At 36.5% G+C, this 20598-nt stretch overlaps 2 protein-coding genes across 2 annotated transcripts; one reads left to right on the top strand and one right to left on the bottom strand.

The window, feature by feature from the left end:
• The first annotated feature begins 13746 nt into the window (after positions 1-13746).
• Positions 13747-14398, top strand: LOC120781578. The gene is made up of 3 exons (XM_040113814.1): positions 13747-13832; positions 13894-14024; positions 14094-14398. Exons 1-3 carry the CDS (start codon positions 13747-13749, stop codon positions 14396-14398), a joined length of 522 nt encoding a protein of 173 aa, XP_039969748.1.
• LOC120781636 lies at positions 14180-15986 on the bottom strand. The gene is made up of 4 exons (XM_040113867.1): positions 15442-15986; positions 15283-15385; positions 14685-15222; positions 14180-14264 (listed from the first exon to the last, which is right to left on the bottom strand). The coding sequence occupies exons 1-3, from the start codon at positions 15767-15769 to the stop codon at positions 14832-14834; spliced, it is 822 nt and encodes a 273-aa protein (XP_039969801.1). The 5' UTR covers positions 15770-15986; the 3' UTR covers positions 14180-14264; positions 14685-14831.
• Between the last annotated feature and the right edge of the window lie 4612 nt (positions 15987-20598).

Raw genomic sequence — 20598 nt, 5'->3', positions numbered from 1 at the left:
TACAGAGAGCACAACAGTTAAAGAAACGAATTGTTGAACAGTTACAAGCATTTTTTCACACTAATAATGCTGTGGTTAATATGTTCAAAACAACATTGAAAGGAATGCCACCGGTTACGCACAAATTTGTCATAAGAGCGGATTGTACCCCAACAGGTTAACATGTGCGAAGATTCAATGCACCAACCGTTAATGAAAAAAACACGGCGAACTCCGTTTCGCCACCAAATTGCATCATTTTATGTAACATTTCGTTTGGTGATTAAAAGATATAGAATATTTTTTTTGTTTTATATTTGAAAAGGAAAAATTACATTTCAGCACATCCATCATAACCTTTTGATTTTACAAGAAATACTCTGGCGATTATGTCATGGCGATCTTGCGGTTTTTGGCCCGGTTCCAACTCACGTTCAATTTCCGTCCACTTCGGATTGCATGTTAACGTAATAAATAAATCCGGAGTTCCATAATTTCGCACGTACGTCATAGCGTCTTGAGTGTATTCCTGCATGTGGCGTGGGCTTCCGACATAAGATGATGGGAGAATCGTCATAAGTCCAATATTCTGACCATCACCATCTGAATGAATAGCATCACTCAAGTGTATATAGTCCTCAGATCGTAGCTTTGCCTGATTGAATCGGATGAATGCTAAACGTTCGGTCTCGACTTTGACATACTCGACATGAATTGCTTTAATAGCCGACGGCACTGCAGAATGACATTTTCCTCATTTGTACGAATCATCATACGATATGCATAGTAATTCATTGCGCTTAGATTTTTATTCGTTGATACGCCTGAAAATCCAAAATTAAATGAATTGTTAATGGAAACCAATAATAGCAATAATAAGTGTGTTAATATTGTACCTGTAATTGGATCGACCATCTTCAACGTGATGTCGTATAAGTCCTGCCCCTGCCAATAAATGATTGGATATTGTAACGCATCGTACAAACGATGTGTCTCGTTTACACGATGCATGATATTGCTTCTTCGCTGAACGACAATGTCTCGTACTTTAGTTGGATCGCCAACAATAATTGCAGCAACATCATTAACGGTTGGTGCATTGAATCTTCGCACATGTTCACCTGTTGGGGTACAATCCGCTCTTATGACAAATTTGTGCGTATCCGGTGGCATTCGTTCCAATGCTGTTTTAAACATATTAACCACAGCATTATTAGTGTAAAAAAATGCTTGTAACTGTTCAATAATTCGTCTCTTTAACTGTTGTGCTCCCTGTATATTGCACCGCACATTCAGCTGATCCACCATCTACGAAATGAAATATATTTGCAGAAATTGATGCGGTTCATCTGGTCTTGGCACCATTGAACCATGCAAATGATATATTTGTCCTTGTATCTGTAATTGCAAACAATCATTTGTTGAAGTGTAACTGCTGATCGTGTGATGGTGTAGTGTTATGTGTTGCAATTCATTTTGTTGGTGTGAGTGATCACTAACCTTGCAAGTCGGCATGAATCCGTCTTCTCGAATGATATTAGCTCCAAAGGAAGTCATGCGAAAGCAGTTGTTGTATTCAAGGATGTGTTGAAGAAAATGGCTAGAAACGGGATCACTTCCATCAAACAATAGTTTCAGTGGCTGTGGTGGTGTAAATAATGGATCCGGATGGTTGACTTGCGCTGCACAATCCAGCCGTTTCTCTTTTGAACTTCAACGTATTGCAATATCGGCATATAGTCGTCATTTGTCTTTCTTCGCTTAAGTTCTGTGAATAAACTTGTTGCTGGCTTGCATATCTTGTGCGGCGGCCGATGTTCGCACGTCGTCCTTTAAGCATTTTATAATATGGACAGATTGGTGAATTTAACCTCAAATGCACAATCCACATAATTTACACAGTTCAACTTACCTCCTTAAGGAGAAATGCCTGCTGTAGAAATTAAATGAAAATTTTCTCAATTTGATTTTTTCCAAATGACTATCACTTCAACGAATAACTATTTTTTTTATTTTTTTCACAATTTCACAGTGAACACAATGTATCACGCACCGGAGCCATCTTCTTAATATATTTGTTTGTAGTACATGCTATGTATCTAGGGCGACCTCTTTGTGGCTTCGTAATAAATTTCAATCTGTAATTTATCACTTTTTGTGAAACACACGTAAAGTTTTCAGTGAATAATTTTTCTTTTTAAAGCTGGAATAAGAAAGCATGTGACCGAAATTGAACGATTCAAATAATTTACAAATCAAAATATTGAAAAACAAAACAAACAAAAATTAAAAAAAATTTGTATGGAAAAAAGTTACTTTTTGGAATTATCCAATTTTCCGACTTTTCCCCATAAAAAGTATAAGATATTTTTATTTCTAAACCTTCGCCGATCTACAACGAACAACCTCTGAAAATTTCATCAAGATTGGTGCAGCCGTTCTCTTAGCGTTACTAACAAACAAATATTCTGCATGTAAAAAAAGATTTTCCCGCTTCTATGTTGAAGTTTTTCCTGAATTTTCTTTGCTATAAGCCTCACGGAGTCCGAGACCTTTCCAACGAATGCAAAACCGTGGAAATCGGTTCATTCGTTCTGGAGTTATAGCGTCAGGAAAGAAAACCCTACTTATTTTTATTTTATAACGCATATATTAAACGAGTGAGGTAAAAAATTTCATTGATTAAAGATGAAGGATGAAGAAGACATGAACCACACAAACGCTATACAACGATATACGCATGAGTAAAGGAGTTGCAAAGCATACACCAAAATTCGCAATAACAATGCGCGACTTAGAAGACTCAATTAGAATTTTCGATGTTTCTGATAAGATTCCAATTGAACTATGGGTAGAAGAACAAGCAAAAGTGATGCAATGGGACAATTTACAAAAACTGGTTGGAGTTCGCGAAAAATCGATACATTTGTATTAAGTGAAAGAGGCCTAAACTCGTGGCAAACATTAAAAGATGCTCTGATAAGTGAATTTAAATCGACAACAAATAGTGCAGTTTTAAACAAGCGACTATGTGAATGTAAAATACGAGAAAACGAAAGTATTCAAGAATATTTTTATACTAAGAAAGGAATTGCCTCGCAAAGTAATATAGAAAATGATGCGTTAATGCAATAAAGTATATAATTGATGGCATTACTGACTTAAGTGTAAACAAAGTAATGCTATCCTGTGACAAAAATTTATAAGATTTCAAAGAAAAATTAAGGTTCTACGAAATCACGCGCAAACATAATACGAATAAGCATGGTATAACCACAGTGATAAAGAGTATACAAAGTAAAGAGAAAAGAGAAATCAACTACTACAACTGTGGTGAAAAAGCACATTTGTTAACAAACTGCATAAACAAAGAAAGAGGTACAAAGTGTTTTAAGTGTAATGGATACTGACATATTTCGGAAAATTGTGAACAAAACAAAAAAGAAAGGAATACGAATCGTCGCCAAATCGTAACTACGTAGCATTGTTCGACACTGGAAACAAATTTAATATCGTAACAAAAGCGGTTTATAACAATTTAAATAAACCGAAATTAAGTGCATTTAATATATCGTTAATAGGGTTTGGTGCAAACATTAGTGAAAATAAAATAAAACCGGACGTTTACCTCGAGCACGATATACAAATAGACGGTCAAATATTTCATTTAACTTTTACGTTGTGCCAACCAACTGGATGGATGTCGAAGTGGATTTTGGCGAATACTTATGTCTAAAGGCAGTGTTGACGCGTGCCACCAGTATACTTACGTGGTATAGTATACGTATGAGATCGAAAATAAAAAGCACTGATTTTCACACTCGTTATAAAATTTATTTAATTACAAAATTTGTGTATTTATATATACTTTATGTGTATATTTTTATCACTGCTGCACACGGTTGGCGAACTTGGTGATTCACTTCACTCCCGTCACTTGGCGGTTTTAATAAAAAATAAATTGCGGTGATGATTGCGGTTAAAAAGTTAAAACTAAATATCACGGACGACTGCTTTGCTTCACGGATGAAAACGGTAAGAGAGCGATCCCGGTCGGATCAATCCCTTTTGAAGGTTTGGGTGGTGAATAGTTGCTGATTACGAGTCGTCTCGTTGATAATCGTGTGGTTGTTGTGTTGTAGTGTTCTAGTAATGATCGGTGTTAAGTACTGTGTTTGATGCGTGTGTGTGTATTGGTGTATGCTGTGAACTGTGAACTGTGTATGATGAGGTGTTGTGACGTGTCGTGATGTGATGTGATGTGACGGGAGGTGATGCGATGTGAGATATTGCAGTTCACAGCTCATGTGAACATCCCGGCCCCCCTAGGCGAGTTAATCGGCTAGGATAGCATCGCTGCGTGGTCTGGTACGGGTGTTGGTGCTACTTTCCGACGGATTGGCTCGGCGGGAAAACGATGAAATAGAGTGTGATGGGGCCTCTGGCACTCTATGGTGGCGTTGTCATCTGCCAGGCAGGTCATGCAATGCCCATGGGCTCTTGCAACCTGTTGTCGTTGAGCGGGCTTCATGCTCTTAAAAATGGTGCATCGTTTCAGCGCGTGTGGGTGATGGCACAGGCTGCAACATGGAGGCCCCTGTGGCTCCAATAGCTGCTCTTCCCTCATCTCCCTGATTGCTTCGGTGGATGGCGGTAGTCGCATAACCCTGGTCCTTGGAGCGGCAACGGGTGTAGCCGACGCTTTGGGTATAGCGATTTCGGACCTTATGGTGTTGGAGGTGATTTGGGTCTCCTCTACGTCCATTTCTATGGGAATATAAAATTGTATTAAATTGATTTTGTTTATAATACTAGAATGTAGTTGTTGTAGCTACATATCTATACATATGTATATATATAATACGTTGATCTTTAAGGCTTCAAAGCTAATGCATTTGCAAAACACCTAGCTGAAACCGTTCGTCCAAACGAGGATAGTGAAATCGCGTTCCTCGGTAGCATTCAACAGGATCATGCAACAATCCCAGCAATCACCATTTGTGAACTTAAATGTGAAATTAAAAAGCTCAAAGTTAAGAAAGCAGCTGGCTTCGATTTAATTACAGCTGAAGTGTTAAGGCAGTTACCATACATATGTTTACGGAAGCTCGCCTATCTTTTCAATACAGCAATCCGTCTGACATATTTTCCAAGCCTTTGGAAAGTTGCCGAAGTTGTTATGGTTCCAAAGCCAGGTAGGGATCCTCACGTAGTCTCGTCATATAGACCAATTTCGCTACTTCCACAAATCTCAAAACTTTTTGAAAAATTAATTTATCCAAGATTAAAATCTATAATCGACGAAAAGCAGTTAATCCCATCGCATCAGTTCGGTTTTAGAAATAAGCATTCAACAATAGAACAAATTCACAGAATAACATCAGAAATAGAAAAATCCCTGGAGGAGGGAAACGTATGCTCAGCTGTATTCCTTGACGTTGCACAAGCGTTTGACAAGGTATGGCACGAAGGCCTTATGCAAAAACTAAAATCATGTCTTCCGGTTGAGTATTGTGCTCTTTTAGAATCGTACATCACCATGAGATTTTTCCGAGTAAAACAAGGAAATGAATTCTCTAAACTAAAAGAAATTGAAGCAGGAGTTCCTCAGGGAAGTATCTTAGGTCCACTTTTATATATTTTGTATACAAGAGACTTACCGTTAGCACCAAACAGTATGACTGCCACTTTTGCTGATGACACCGCAATACTATGCGTCGAAAAAACAGCAGAAAAAGCTGCGATAAACCTGCAACATGCAATCAACTCTGTAGTAAGCTGGACCAAAAAATGGAGAACAAAACTAAACGGTGGGAAATCGGTTCATGTAAATTTTACAAACAAAAGAATCACTTATCAACCTATAAGTATTCTAGATGTCTGCATACCATACGCAAATAAAGCTAAATATCTTGGCATCACTCTCGATGCTAGATTACGTTTAAAGGAGCATATCAAAATAAAAAGGATTGAACTTAATCTCAAATTGTCGAAAATGAAATGGCTAATTGGGCGAAGGTCAAACCTGTCCATACACAACAAATTACTTCTTTATAAACAAATAAACAAGCCGATATGGTCATATGGTGCGGAACTGTGGGGATGTGCCAATGAGGGCAGTATTAATATTATACAACGTTTTCAAAACAAGGTGCTAAGAGGCATTGTAAATGCTCCTTGATACTGCAGAAATGCTGATATTCATCGAGACCTAAGGATGAATACAGTCGCCGAAGAAATAAGGAGTCAGGCAGATGCCCACTACAAAAGGCTTAATGCACATGTGAACGAGGAGGCGAGAAATCTTCTTTTATACACATGCCTCTCTAATCGATTATGTCGCAAAAAACCACATAGCTTAGTTGGAAGCTAAAATATAAAGAAATTAATTATACTATATACCGTATATGTATGAATAATACTATTAATTTCTATGTAATTTGTTTTTAAGTTATTCAAATCAAACTGCTCGTTAGTTTTTGAAACTAGTTGTAGTGATATCAAACATTGTTAAAGTTTTAATGTTGAAGGTGTTCCTCGCTGTTTGGAAGAAAACACAGTTTGGTGACTGGTCGAGTTAATATGCCGGTTTGTGTTCGAACATCGACTACTCTTATGTGACCATCTGACCTTCGATGAACCTTTTCAATGCGGCCTAGCCGCTAGTCTGTTGGAGGAAGGCATTCGTCCTGTATGATGACGCATTCTCCTGCATTGGCCTCCTTCTGGGCCGTTTTCCATCGATATCTCTTATGGAGATCTTTGAGATAGTCTTTCTTCCATCTGTGGCTGAATTCGTGATGGAGAATCTTGATTCTTTCCCATCGACGTATTAAAGTGAGTGAGTCTCCTTCTGTCTCAGGTATGGCGAGAAGAGGAGCTCCTCTGAGGTAATGGCCTGGTGTAAGAGCTGTGGAATCGGAGGGATCTTGCGAGAGGGGTGAAATGGGTCTTGAATTTAAACGGCTTCGATACGAGTGAGTAGTGTAGTAAGCTCCTCATAATTAAATTTATGATTATCAGCCGTTTTCTTTAAATGGGACTTAAAGCTTTTTACTGCTGATTCCCAAAGTCCGCCCATGTGTGGAGAACATGGAGGTATAAACTGCCAATCGATCCCTTGGGGTGCATATTTGTTACTATTTCAGGGGAGACTTCTTTCATGAAGTTTATAAACTTATTCTCTGTTGCTCTTTGGACTCCCCCAAATTTTTCCCATTATCGCTCATTATTTTTGAAGGAAATCCGCGTCGTCCGACAAAGCCTGCAAATGCCGCGAGAAAAGCCGCAGTAGTCAGATCTGAACAAAGCTCGAGGTGTACTGCCTTTGTCGTAAAACATACAAAGACAGCCACATACCCTTTTCTAAATCCGCAGTTGAAGTATCTTGGGGTAATAGTGGACTCAAGACTCAAGTTCAAAGAACACTTAGAAAATGCGACAAGTAAAGCTAATAAAATATTTAATGCGTTATCTAGAATGATGGCAAATAAAGGTGCGTTCCAGCCGACGATGTTTAATAGCTAAGGCAATAAGTTCAGTGATCCTGTATGCGGCTCCAATATGGATACAGGCGCTAGAAACAAAATCATATGCTAGACCAATTAACACAGTGCATAGGCTTTCAGCAATACGAGTGATAAGTGCTTTCCGAACCATTTCAAATGACGCTGCTGAGGTATTAGCCAGTATGGCACCGATTGACATCCAGGAGACGAATTCGCACGAATATATAACTTATCAGAGACGTCTACCACAGCAAAAAGAGAAGAGAGAATAAAAAGCATTGCAATGTGGCAGCAGCGGTGGCAAACTTCATGCAAAGGACGGTGGACCTACCGACTGATTCCGGACATACACTCGTGGATAGGTAGGCAACATGGAGACCTGGATTTCCACCTTACCCAAATACTCAGTGGGCATGGTTTCTTCAGAAGCTATCTATTCAAATATCGTCATGACTTTAGTCAATACTGTCCGACGTGTACAGAGTGTATAGAAGACTCTGAACACGTGTTCTTTCATTGCCCTCGGTTTTCTAGTATAAGGGAAAAGCTGAAAACCACCACTGGAGGTAGTATCACGGTGGAAAATTTGACAGCACTTATGTGCGAGTCCTCTGTAAAGTGGAATGCTGTCAGCGAAGCGGCAAATCAAATAATGACAAAATTGAGACATTTAGAACAGATTAGGCGTCAGTCAGTCCGTGCAATAGAGGAGACTTAAAAGTCTTCTTCTCTCCCATGAAGTAATACTTTGTCTAGTGGTCCCGTGGGAGAGACATGAGGTGGGAGTAGGTTAGGTTTAGCGGATTAAAGTCCCGCACTTCGGCTTTCGATGCTTCCTCCTACTATAAAAAAAAAAAAAAAAAAAAAAAAAACCCTTTTCTAAATGAAGAAGACCTTAACATGGAGGCCTTTATCTGGAAAGGTCCAGCAAAATCAACCCCAGTGATGGTAAAGGGTAGAGCATAGTTGCAGCGTTCAGGTGGTAAAGCTGCATTGATCTGCGTACGCATTTTGTGTTTGTACATGGTACATGGTTTACACATGAAAATCGTCCTTTTGATTTGTGGCTTTAGTCGCGGTATATAAAATTCTTGACGGACCATTTGTTGCATTAAGCGATGCTCACCATGCAGTGTAAGCTGGTGCAGATATGATAGAAATAGGTAAGTAAAACGGGATTTCTCTGGAATAAGGATGGGATGTCGTTCGTTATAACTAAGGCTGGAGTTCGCTAATCTTCCATTTGCCCTTATTAATCCCTTAGAGTCCAATAATGGATTTAGGACGAGAAGAGAGCTTCCCTTTTCGAGAAGTCGCTTTTCAAGCAACTTTGATATCTCTTTGCTGAAATAGCGAGTTTGTGTATATCGTATTAGACTGACCTCGGCATGTTGCAAGTCGGAATGCGTTAGTTGTACGCAAGGATCATTTGGTGCTCCTTTCATTTTTTGTTTGAGTCCTTGAATGAATTGGTTCATATAAGCGACTACCCTTAGTGCTCTAGGAAATGATGAAAATCTGCGGAGAATATCATCCTCTTCTGGAGTGACATGAAATTTTTCTATTTTCCGACTTTCAGGAGGTATGATATTCCGAGCAGAAGATGTAGGCCAGAATTCTGGGGATTCTGTTAGCCATGTGGGACCGTTCCACCAGAGTGTAGTGCTGGTGAGGTGAAGCGGCTTGCAGCCTCTTGTCTCAAGATCTGCTGGGTTATCTGCACTTGCAACATGTTGCCATTTTGTTGGGCCAACTAAGTCTAAGATTTGAGATATTCGGTTGGATACATAGGTCTTCCAGGTATAGGGTGGTTTTTCTAACCATGCTAAAACTATCTCTGAGTCTGACCAAAGATACATTTTATGATCGTTTAATTTGAGATGGGTTTGGACTTTTGAAATTAATTTTGCTAACAGAAGAGCACCATTCAGTTCAAGCCGTGGCAGACTGAGTGTCTTCAAAGGTGCAACTTTGGCTTTGGCTACCAAGAGGTGTGAAGATATTTTGTTGTTGATTATAACTGTTGCGCAATAAGCCTTTTCAGAGGCATCACAGAAACCGTGTAATTCTGTGTTATTGTTAGGGGTGAAATTTACCCATCGAGGGATTCGAATTTCTGAGATAGTATGCAAATTGTTAGCAAATTGTACCCATTTTGTTAAACGTACAGGTTTTACCTGTTCATCCCATTCAGTGCCATCTTGCCGCAATTCTTGAATGAGGATTTTTGCTTGAATCATTATTGGCGAAGGCCATCCTGTGGGGTCAAAAAGTTTTGCCACCGAGAAAAGTATTTGACGTTTTGTAATGGAGGACAAAGCAGATATTGACTCAATTGTATAAGAGAATTGATCTGTTATCGCATTCCATTGAATCCCTAGAGTTTTGGTTGTACTAGTCTTTTCAAATTTAAGGAAGTCTGTATCTAATAAGTCTTCTTTCTTAATGTCTTTTATAGTTTCAGGGTGGTTTGAAGTAATTTTCTTTAGGGAGAAACCTGCAGAATTTAATGCTTTGATCTATCGCAAGTGATTCGCATGCTAATGCGATACTGTGGCTACCTGATAGTATGTCGTCCACGTATGTTTGTGTTTGCAACACAGAAGATACTAAAGGCAAATTTGTTGCATTTGTTTGTGCCACTTCATGTAATGTTCTAATGGCCAAATAGGGTGCACGATTGATGCCAAAGGTGACGGTTTTAACTTTATAGTCGCTGATTGGACTATTACTTGATTTGCGGAAGACTGTACGTTGGTAATCTTGGTCATCTTCATGTACTAGAATTTGCCTGTACATTTTTTCTACATCCCCATTGAAAACGTATTTAAACATGCGCCAATTTAGAATTAGCAACATGAGATCAGGTTGTAATGTTGGCCCTGTGTATAGTACAGCATTGAGTGATTTGCCTGAGCTCGTACACTTTGAGGCATTGAAAACCACTCGTACTTTTGTTGTAATTTTATCAGGTCTTATTACCCCATGATGTGGTAGATAAAAAGATAAATATCTACCTTTAGACACTTTTTCATATGGTACAGCTTCTCCATATGATTGAGGTCAAGATATTCGTCCATCACATTATCGCATGCCGATTTAAGCTCACTTTTCTTTATCAGGCTTTTTTCCAGGCTTAGAAATTGCTATGGTTTCAGGGAAAGTTGGTTTGAATGGTAATCGCACACCATAACGACCATGTTCGTTTCTTGCTGTTGTGGACTTGTAATAGGCTTCACATGCCTAGAAGCTGGGTAATTTGGGGTAATTCTTCTAATTCCCAAAATTTTTAAAGTTGATTATTTAAAAATTCGTTTGACAAATTTTCCTCTTGTGTGGTGAAAGAATTGATTTTTTCAGGGACTTGGCCACTTATAATCCACCCAAAGATTGTATTTTGGGTTAACAATTTATTGGAGATTTTCTCAATACCTTCAAGAATTATTTGAGGTATTAAGTCACTGCCTAATAATATGTCGATTTGTGATGGGGTATAACAACTGGGATCTGCTAATTTGAGATGTGAGCATTTTTCCCAGTGTATTTTATTTACTTCATAGCTTGGAAGCAAATTTGTAAGTTGCGGTAGAACGATGGCTTGTGCATCTATTCTAATATCCGCATTTGGAGATACTAAGGTAATTGGGCATATTTTGTTCGAATTTTGGAAAATTCTTCCGCCCATTCCCGAAATTTGGAAATTTGAATGTTTTATTGGCAATTTGAGCCGATTTTGAGCCTTTGATGATATGAAAGATCTTTGAGATCCTTGATCTATTAGTGCTCTTAATTTGAATAAATCACCCTTATGTTCTATGGTGATTACCGCAGTGGGTAAAAGAATTTTGCTTTCATTTTTTGAATGAAGCGCTTGAATTTTTGCTGCTTTAGAGCAATATGGTTGTTCTTCCCTTTTTTCGGGATTTGAGGTTTCGGGACTACTTGATGTAGTTGTAGCGACTAACCCCGTGGTTTTCTGAACTTGATTTTGCTTCATATTTTGAAAGTTGGTAATATGAAGCAGTGAGTAATGTCTTCGTTGACAGTACACACAATTTAATTTGCTTTCAAAGTCTTTTGTCATATGAGCATTCGACAGACATTTGATGCAAAGTTTATGTTGTCTGACAAGATTGTTCCTCTCAGAAACGGAAAGTTTTTTAAATTTCTCGCAAGATCTTATGTTATGACCTCCTTTACAAATTTCACATAATGGTTGCCATTTATTAGTTTGGTTTGACACGAAAGTGTGACTTTTATTAATGGGTCTATTGTATTGCATATTGTTATGTATCCAGATATTCCCCTCACCCTACACACCATATTCCGTACGCTTCCCAGCACTTAATCTTTATTTCTCCTTGTCTCCCATCTCCTATTGCAATAATTATCATCTCGTCCACTCCACCCGCTATTCGCTTTAAGTAGGCTATGTGCATTTCAATGTAACTAGAACAAGTTCAGTTCGATTTTTGAATTGCCGAAATAAAGAACTCGCTTAACACACTTAACTGGCGCAGTCGGAAGCGAACCACGCGTAGTTTTTTCTGGAAAAGAAATTTAAGAGCGTGTGCAAAGAAAAACCTAAAAGAAAATTTCGGGATTTAAAAGAAAAATAAAACTATTGTTAATAAAAGGCGCGAGAGTAAATTTCGGCGCGCATAAGTCAAACGTGCATTACGTTCGAATTTAATATAAGTGTAATATTGAAGGTATTTATTGGACAAAACAGTTAGACCAGTGAAGGAAAAAAAAAGTAGAAAAACGTACAATTGTGGGTACAGTTGCGAAAAGTCTAAAGCGAAAAGAACAAAAAAATTACATGCAAAACCAATAATAACTGAAATTTAAATAAAAAAAAAACTTAACAGTTAGACCAGTGAAGAAAAAAAAGTAAAAAAACGTACAATTGTGGGTACAGTTGCGTAAAGTCGAAAGCGAAAAGAACAAGAAAAAAATTACATGCAAAACCAATAATAATTTAAATAAGAAAAAAAAAACTTAACAGTTAGACCAGTGAAGAAAAAAAAAGTAGAAAAACGTACAATTGTGGGTACAGTTGCGTAAAGTCGAAAGCGAAAAGAACAAGAAAAAATTACATGCAAAACCAATAATAACTGAAATTTAAAATAAGAGAAAAAAAAAAACAAAAGCTTAACAGTTAGACCAGTGAAGAAAAAAGTGGAAAAACGTACAATTGTGGGTACAGTTGCATAAAACCAACATACTTAAAAGAGAAAAAAAAATCACATACACGAGCAACAACAGCGGCAACAGTGACACCTATAAAAACAGCAACAGCTTCAGCAGCTACAGGCAGCAAACACTTGCAAACGTCGAATTGGAAGCTTAACAGAACCAATTGCAGCATCAACAACAAGAACATAATTTTCTTCAATTTAAATCATTATTCAATTCTACAAAATGAAATGTATGTATGTATAATAGAAGTTAATATTACGAATAGTATCGATAGCTTAAGAATTCATTTTTTTCCTTCCTTCTTGAGAAGTATAATACTGATAAATACGAGTTTGTAACGCAAAAGCGAATTAGAAGTATTGTTGTTTAAGTTCAAAATTATTGTTATAATAATTATAATTAAATTGCGTAATAAGTTATAAACATGGATCAGTTGGACATAAGTAGCAGATTTAAGCTCATTTCGAGTAATCTAAATGCGATTCCGCATTATGATGGTAATAGAGACGCACTACTTAATTTTATCGAAAGAATTGACTTAATGGTGCCTATTTTGGAGCCTCTCCCATCCGAATATAAAGTATTGTTAATGGGCAACATTAAAGACAAAATTACGGGTAGTGCAAGAAGGACCCTGTTAATGAATGGAAACTTATACTATGTTCGGACCGACAACGAAAACATGTTTTCGTGGAAAAAACTGGTTTTCGCACGAAAACTTGTGTTTTCGTCCATGTAAAATCTGTCAAACGAAAACACAGTTTTCGCTGAAAACTTCTTGAAAACTTACATTCCACTCATTATAATCGGTGCCTGCTCTAGTTTAATCGATTTTTTTGGAAGACATATTTTGCCGGCCCAAATTGTCACTTGATATTTGTTTACATTCCATATAAAATACAGCTGTCAATTGATATACATTTCGAAAATGGAAAAACAAAAATATAAAAAAAGAAGTTGTTGGAGTGATAGGGCAGAAGCCCTACTAATTGAATTGTGGCAGAACAAAATAAGTGCTTTTCGCGGTCCTAAGAAAAACAGCCACATAGTGGAGGAAATGGCAATGGAGTTGCAGCAACAAGGTGTGCATTTCACGGCGAGGGAAATAAAATCGAAAATACACAATCTTTCACAAAGATATAGGTATGTAATTAAATAAAATTAAGAAAAAATAGAGCTTTTACATATATATCATGTTTTACAGGAAAGAGAAGACAGCAGTCGAGTCAACTGGCGGTTCTCCCTCGCAGTGGCCACTTTACGATAAAATGAGAGCCGTACTGTTGCCGTACGTCAGCTACAATGCCGAGGGCTTAGTGGAGGAAAGTTTTCAAAGTAAGAAACATTTGTTTTGTAATTCAATATATTATTTATATTTACATGCCTATATACATTTTTAAAAAGGTTCTACTAACTCCGAACCACTCCAAATTTCGGTGGAAACGGCTGCGTCTTCTACATTCGTTGCTGCATCGCCATTGTCATCAACGGTTTGCCTACCATCGCCCTCAGCTATGCCGATGTCGCCAAGCGATACTTCTTCGGTACCAGTACCGTCTCCCGAGCCGAGTGATGCTATTAATAAAAAAAGGAATAATTTTCAAAGCATAATCTTAAAAAAATTTGAACAAATAGAAAAACAGCTCGAAAAAGCAAGTCAGCAATCCATTGAAACCAGCAAAGAAATTAAGGACTTGACAAAAAAATGAAATAAAAAAAAAATAAAAAATGATAATAAAAAAACCGAAATGATGGAACAATATATTAAAGATTCTAAAGAAACAAGGACATTACTTCAATTTCTAAATAAATAAAAAAATTAATGAATATAAGTATTTTCTGTTTAATAATATATTTTTAACGTTGATATGCATTAGTTTTTATATGGAAAATAAAATTGAATTTTGTTTGGTGTGTACAACTTTATCTTTGATTTAATGTATATGCAATTGTGTAAAATGTAGATATTATGATACAATATGCACATGTACTTACCAAAATATGTACAAAGTGCTATCCGAATCATTTCTCCATTAATTGGGTCGTCAGATGCATATGAAATATCACACGGATTCTGGCGTCTAGTCTCCAACTCTTCCAAAGCGCGTAACCATTTAGCGTTTAGCGTGTCGTTGTTATCATTTAAAAATTGTGAAGGACGCAACATGCTTTTATTATGGAGTTGGCATTCCGTACAGAGTTGTCAATTCCTTTTCCGATGCGTCGAAAGCGGGCCTTGAGGTGTCCAAAAGCATTTTCGACAACTCTACGTGTTTTCGAAAGAGCATAGTTGAATAACTTCTCACCATTATTTTGATTTACGCTAAATGGATACGGTTTCATAAGTTGTTTGCTAAATTGAAGAGCCGAATCCCCAATAATGAATACTGGCACATTTACGCCTGAAATTTCTCTAGACATTTCGCTTAGTAAAGGACAACTATCCATTTCTTTTTTAAGTGATGACGTCTCATAAATTTGAGAGTCATTACATCGCCCGGGACTTCCTACGTTTATGTAAGGAAAACGGTATCTGAAAATACATTGTAATCATTACTTACATATGTACATATATTGAGTTTTTAGACTTTACTTAGCATCAACTAATGCCATTAAAACGGTGGAATACCATCCTTTATAATTATAATAATCAACAGCTTCGTCAGATGATGGATGAATCTCAGAGTGGCATCCGTCTGTAAACAATTATTAGAACAATAGCGCAAATTTAAGATTTTATAACCAATATTACCAATTGCTCCTAAGCATTGTGGGAATCCAATTACCTCGAAACCAGTCACCAATTCGGTTATATTTTCTCTGTTTAGAGGCAACATTTTAAAACAGGATGGCTGCAGTAATCTCCAGATTTCGGTGCAAAATTCCAGTAAAATTTCGCAAACCGTAGATTTTCCTACACCGAACATGTTGGCGATACTACGATACTCTGCAGATGACCCTAAAGCAAATAATGTTATAGCCACTCTTTTCTCGATAGGAATAGCTTTTCTGTAATTTGTATCCATTTTTTGTAACGGGCGGAGGATGTCACATAATTTATCAAAGGAACTTCGGTTCATGCGAAAGTTCTCTTTAAAAAAAGCAGATCCGTTTCGTTGGCAATCGTGTTCTCAAAACTGATTCTTACGTTGCTGGAATTAATAATATATAATTGAAAACTTTTGCATCAATAGGAACATATACACACTTTTGTCCAACATGAATTAATCGGCATCCCAAGGTCCTTTATTAAATCTAATACGATTAGATGTTGTTTCTTTAACTCGGCTATCTTTTTTGCCAAGGCATGGTGCTGAGTAGTAAGACATGGGTGATGAGCAGGGTATTTATTTGGCTTCTCAAAGCCAATGCTTTCGCAATAAACATCTTTTTCTCAGAATTCTAAAAAAACACGATCTTTAGTAATAAATATAAGCAAATATTAAGGATTTCAAAACTTACCATTCTCGTTGCTCAAATGTAAACAAACAAATAAATTTGTGAGCTGTCAGTGAAAACTCAGCGAAAACACAAATTGTCGTCCGAACAACTTACGTTCCACAACATACAAATGTGTTTTCAAAATGTTTTCAATGTCGGTCCGAACATAGTATTAGATACTTGGCCATCAATTAAACAGGTTTTGATCGATTATCATGGGGGAAAAATTCAGTTGAGGAATTAATCGCCAAGATTAGAGCATGTCGACGTGACTCTTCAATTGAGAACTTCTATAATAAATTAGCAACACTTTTATGTCGGTTGAACAATGCGCTTTATTTCAGTGAAAACAGATTCCCTGAAGTTAACAGCGAAAGCAATGCCAGAATTGCCCTAAATTCTTTTAAATACTAGTTACCGGAACCTGTCAAAAGCATAATCGTAAGTCGAGACCCAACAAGTCTAAAGAACGCTTTCGAAATCATAAAATCAAACGGCTATTTAAATTATAAAACCTCGAATTCCAATAATTTCAATAGTAGATTACAACAAAATTACAATAGAAATGGAGGAAATTTCGAACAGACATTAAATTACAGAAATACGGGAAGATACAACAATAATAACGAAAGATTCCAAAATCAACATAGACAACAACACAGTTATAACACTCGACAGCCAAATTTTTCTACACAATCGTGACAAGCGCACAACATTAGCCACCAGTCACACAGAACACAAAATCACAACCAACAGGCAAACCATATTACACAATACAACCATTTAACTGGACGTAACCAACATCTTCATAACAACCAATATCACAATCCTTCTCATAACGAACCTGCACTTGAGCCAATGGATATAGGAATGAATGAAAGCAATCAGAATTTTCAATTTGGCGCTCTAGGAAATTACCCTATATAGTCAAAAATACGAAGGTGAAAAAACTAAAATTTATTATTGATACTGGCGCCGAATTTAGCATAATAAACCCAAAGCTTTGCAATCCGAAATGGAGAACAATGTCGCCCACCTTCAATATTAAACTCCTAAATGGAAATGCCTCAACAAACATACGGTATAGCGCACCACTTTTTAAAGAATTTCGGAAAGAAAATCAGTTTGTCGATTTTATTGAACTACCATTTCACGATTACTTCGACGGTATATTGGGAAACAATATATTGCTTAGCCTAAACTGCATAGTCAATTATAAAACTCGGAAGCTTGTTACAGAAAATGCGACACTACCGATTTATTTTTGTGAAGATGAGGAGTACGAAGTAGAAAAATATTTAAAAAATGAAAATTTGCAAGTATTTAGTTGTCAAAACAAAGTACGCGACAGTGTACTTAATAGCACATTTGCAAAACATTTAAATTCAAGGGACGAATCGACATTAAAAAAGTTGCTGAACAATTACCCAGACATATTTTACGAGGAAGGAAGCAATCTACCGTTTACTAGTGTTATACAACATAGGATTAGAACTAAGACAGATTCGCCAATTTATACCAAACTTTATAGGTACCCGGTTGTGCATCGTGCCGAAGTAGACAGACAAATAAATGCAGAAAATAATTGTTCCGAGCAACAGTCCTTATAATTCGCCTCTATGGGTCGTACCAAAGAAAATCGACAACGGGAGCGAACAAAAGTGGCGAATTGTAATAGACTACAAGAAGCTAAACGAACAGACGATGGACGACAAGTTTCCAATTCCGAATATGCAAGACATATTCGACAAATTGGGAAAGTGTAGCTATTTTAGCAGTGTAGCTATTTTAGCACGCAATCGACCTTGCGAAAGGCTTCCACCAGATCGAAGTACATCCAGACGATAGATTCAAGACGGCATTTTCGACAGCAAGTGGCCACTATGAGTTTAATCGTATGCCCTTTGGGCTAAAAACAGCTCCCGCGACTTTCCAAAGACTAATAAATCATGTTTTACGAGATTATGTCAATAAAATTTGCGTCGTTTACTTGGACGATATTCTAATTTTTTCTACTAGCTTTACAGAACATATTGACTATATAACGAAAATTTTTAAGAAACTAAGAGAATCAAATTTGAGAATTCAAGGCGAAAAATGTCACTTTGCAGCATTTACAACGAATTTTTTAGGCCATGTTGTTTCAGTTGACGGCATCAGACCGGATACATCAAAAATTATAGCAATCGCAGCGATGCCACCAACATCCAACGCGAAAGAAATTAAACAATTTTTGGGTATCACAGGGTATTATCGGAAATTTATACGTGATTATGCAAAGGTTGCCTATCCAATGGTTCGATATTTAAAAAAGGATTGCGTTGTTGACACTAAAGACAGTGAATTTTTAAACTCTTTCGAAACATTGAAGAAGTTAGTTACAAGTGAACCAGTTTTACAACCACCGGATCTTAATAAAAAATTTACATTAACAACCGATGCATCTCAGTTTGCCATCGGGTCTGTGCTTAGCCAAAGTGGCCATCCAATTTCCTTTGCATCACGTACTTTATCAGACCATGAGATACGCTATTCGACTATAGAAAAAGAAATGCTTGCTGTTGTGTGGTCTGTAAAACATTTTCGAACCTATCTATACGGTCGCAAGTTTACAATTCAAACCGATCACAAACCTTTGACGTGGTTAAACAATCTCAAAGAGCCTAACATGAAGTTACAAAGATGGAAAATTCTTCTTAACGAGTACGATTTTGACATAACCTATGTATATAAAAGGTAAAGACAACACGGTGTTTAATAACGAAACTATTCAAAACAATAATAGTGAAGAACAATTAGAGACATGGTCCACGGACGGAACGGTTCACAGTGCGCAGGAAGATAATTTAAAATACATTTTTTTACAGAGAAATCCATTAATTATTTCAAAAATCAAATCTATCTTCGATATGGCGAAAACGAAAAGTTTTTTATAAAAATTGTACACAATAAGTGTCAATCACATATTGTTGTAACAGAAAAGTCAAATTTAAAAGAAATAATGCGAAAGGTATTGTTAGAGAAGGGGTTAATGTGCATTTTTTGTAAGAACGGCGAACTTTTCCTTAAATTTCAAAACATTTATACTCAGAATTTTCAAATTTAAAATCTAACATTGTATAGATCAAAGACAAAACTAATGGAAATTACGGACAAAAATGAAATACTAGCTATAATAGAAAACGAACACCTTCGTAACAATCACAGAGGCATACAAGAAATATTTCTTGAATTGAAGAATAAAGTTTTTTGCCCTAAATTATTTAAAATAATAACCAAAGTCATTAATAATTGTTCAATTTGTAAAATAGCAAAACACGACAGAAATCCAGTTAAACATCCTTATCAAATAACAGAAACTCCAAAGTATTTCAACGACCTAGTCCACGTAGATATTTGGTTTCCATACAGAAATGTAATGTATCTCACAACAATAGATAAATTTTCAAAATACGCAACGTTCCATAAACTTAACGACAGGAATTGGATTGCGATCTTGGCAGCTTTGAAGCAACGTATACAATTTTTAGGCAAAATGCGGAAACTAGTATTTGATAACGAACGCTGTATATTGCACAGCGCAGTAAGATTGTTTTTGGAAGAGGAAAACATTGCGACACATGTAACTACCCCAGGGCACAAAACAGGTAACTCTGACATCTAACGTTTACACGGTACTCTAAATGAACATTTGAGAATAATAGAAGCAGATAAAAGCAATAAGACAGTAGAGTTAAGTGACAAACTTTTCAAAATATTTAACTCGTACAATAACACAATACATTCAACAACAAAAATGAGGCCAATTGATTTTATAATTAAAAATTTTGACAAAGAATCGATTCAGAACTTATCTAGAAAATACGAAGAAGAAAAAATTGAAAGAAGCGATCAGCTTAACAAAAAGAGGCACCATGAGTCAACTCAGTTGGATAACGTAGTAGTTAATAGACAAATTGCAAAGAATACACCTAAATACAAAAAATTGGATAAATATGAGCGTCATGGTAATTATGTAATAGACACATCAAATAAAAGAAGAACGAAATATTATAAAACACAATTGAAACGCAAATATAAATTCCAAAATGAATGAAGAGAAAATTTATGACAAATGAAAAAAAAAATGTTTAAAACTAAATGTATGAATTATAAATCAATTAAAGAAATTTATGTAATATGAATAATTTGCGGAGACGCAAATTTCCTAAGGGTGGAGGTGTTATGTATTTATGACAAATGAAGAAAAAAAAATATGTTTAAAACTAAATGAATGAATTATAAATCAATTAAAGAAATTTATGTAATATGAATAATTTGCAGAGACGAAAATTTCCTAAGGGTGGAGGTGTTATGTATCCAGATATTCCCCTCGCCCTACACACCATATTCCGTACGCTTCCCAACACTTAATATCTATTTCTCCTCGTCTCCCATCTCCTATTGCAATAATTTTCATCTCGTCCAC

Source organism: Bactrocera tryoni, unplaced genomic scaffold (genome assembly GCF_016617805.1).
Source record: "Bactrocera tryoni isolate S06 unplaced genomic scaffold, CSIRO_BtryS06_freeze2 scaffold_7, whole genome shotgun sequence".
Classification (NCBI taxonomy): Eukaryota; Metazoa; Arthropoda; class Insecta; order Diptera; family Tephritidae; genus Bactrocera; species Bactrocera tryoni.
Note: the sequence above shows the minus strand (reverse complement) of the source record. Positions and strands in the feature narration are given on the sequence as shown.

Excerpts from the sequence above, each read along its gene's own strand:
- LOC120781636 (XM_040113867.1), bottom strand. The coding sequence starts at position 15,769 with ATGAACCGAAGTTCCTTTGATAAATTATGTGACATCCTCCGCCCGTTA. Across the intron at positions 15,386-15,441 it reads ACAATGCTTAGGAGCAATTG|ACGGATGCCACTCTGAGATT; the intron begins GTAATATTGGTT and ends AATTGTTTACAG. Across the intron at positions 15,223-15,282 it reads ATGGCATTAGTTGATGCTAA|ATACCGTTTTCCTTACATAA; the intron begins GTAAAGTCTAAA and ends ATGTATTTTCAG.
- LOC120781578 (XM_040113814.1), top strand. The coding sequence starts at position 13,747 with ATGGCAATGGAGTTGCAGCAACAAGGTGTGCATTTCACGGCGAGGGAA. Across the intron at positions 13,833-13,893 it reads AATCTTTCACAAAGATATAG|GAAAGAGAAGACAGCAGTCG; the intron begins GTATGTAATTAA and ends CATGTTTTACAG. Across the intron at positions 14,025-14,093 it reads AGTGGAGGAAAGTTTTCAAA|GTTCTACTAACTCCGAACCA; the intron begins GTAAGAAACATT and ends ATTTTTAAAAAG.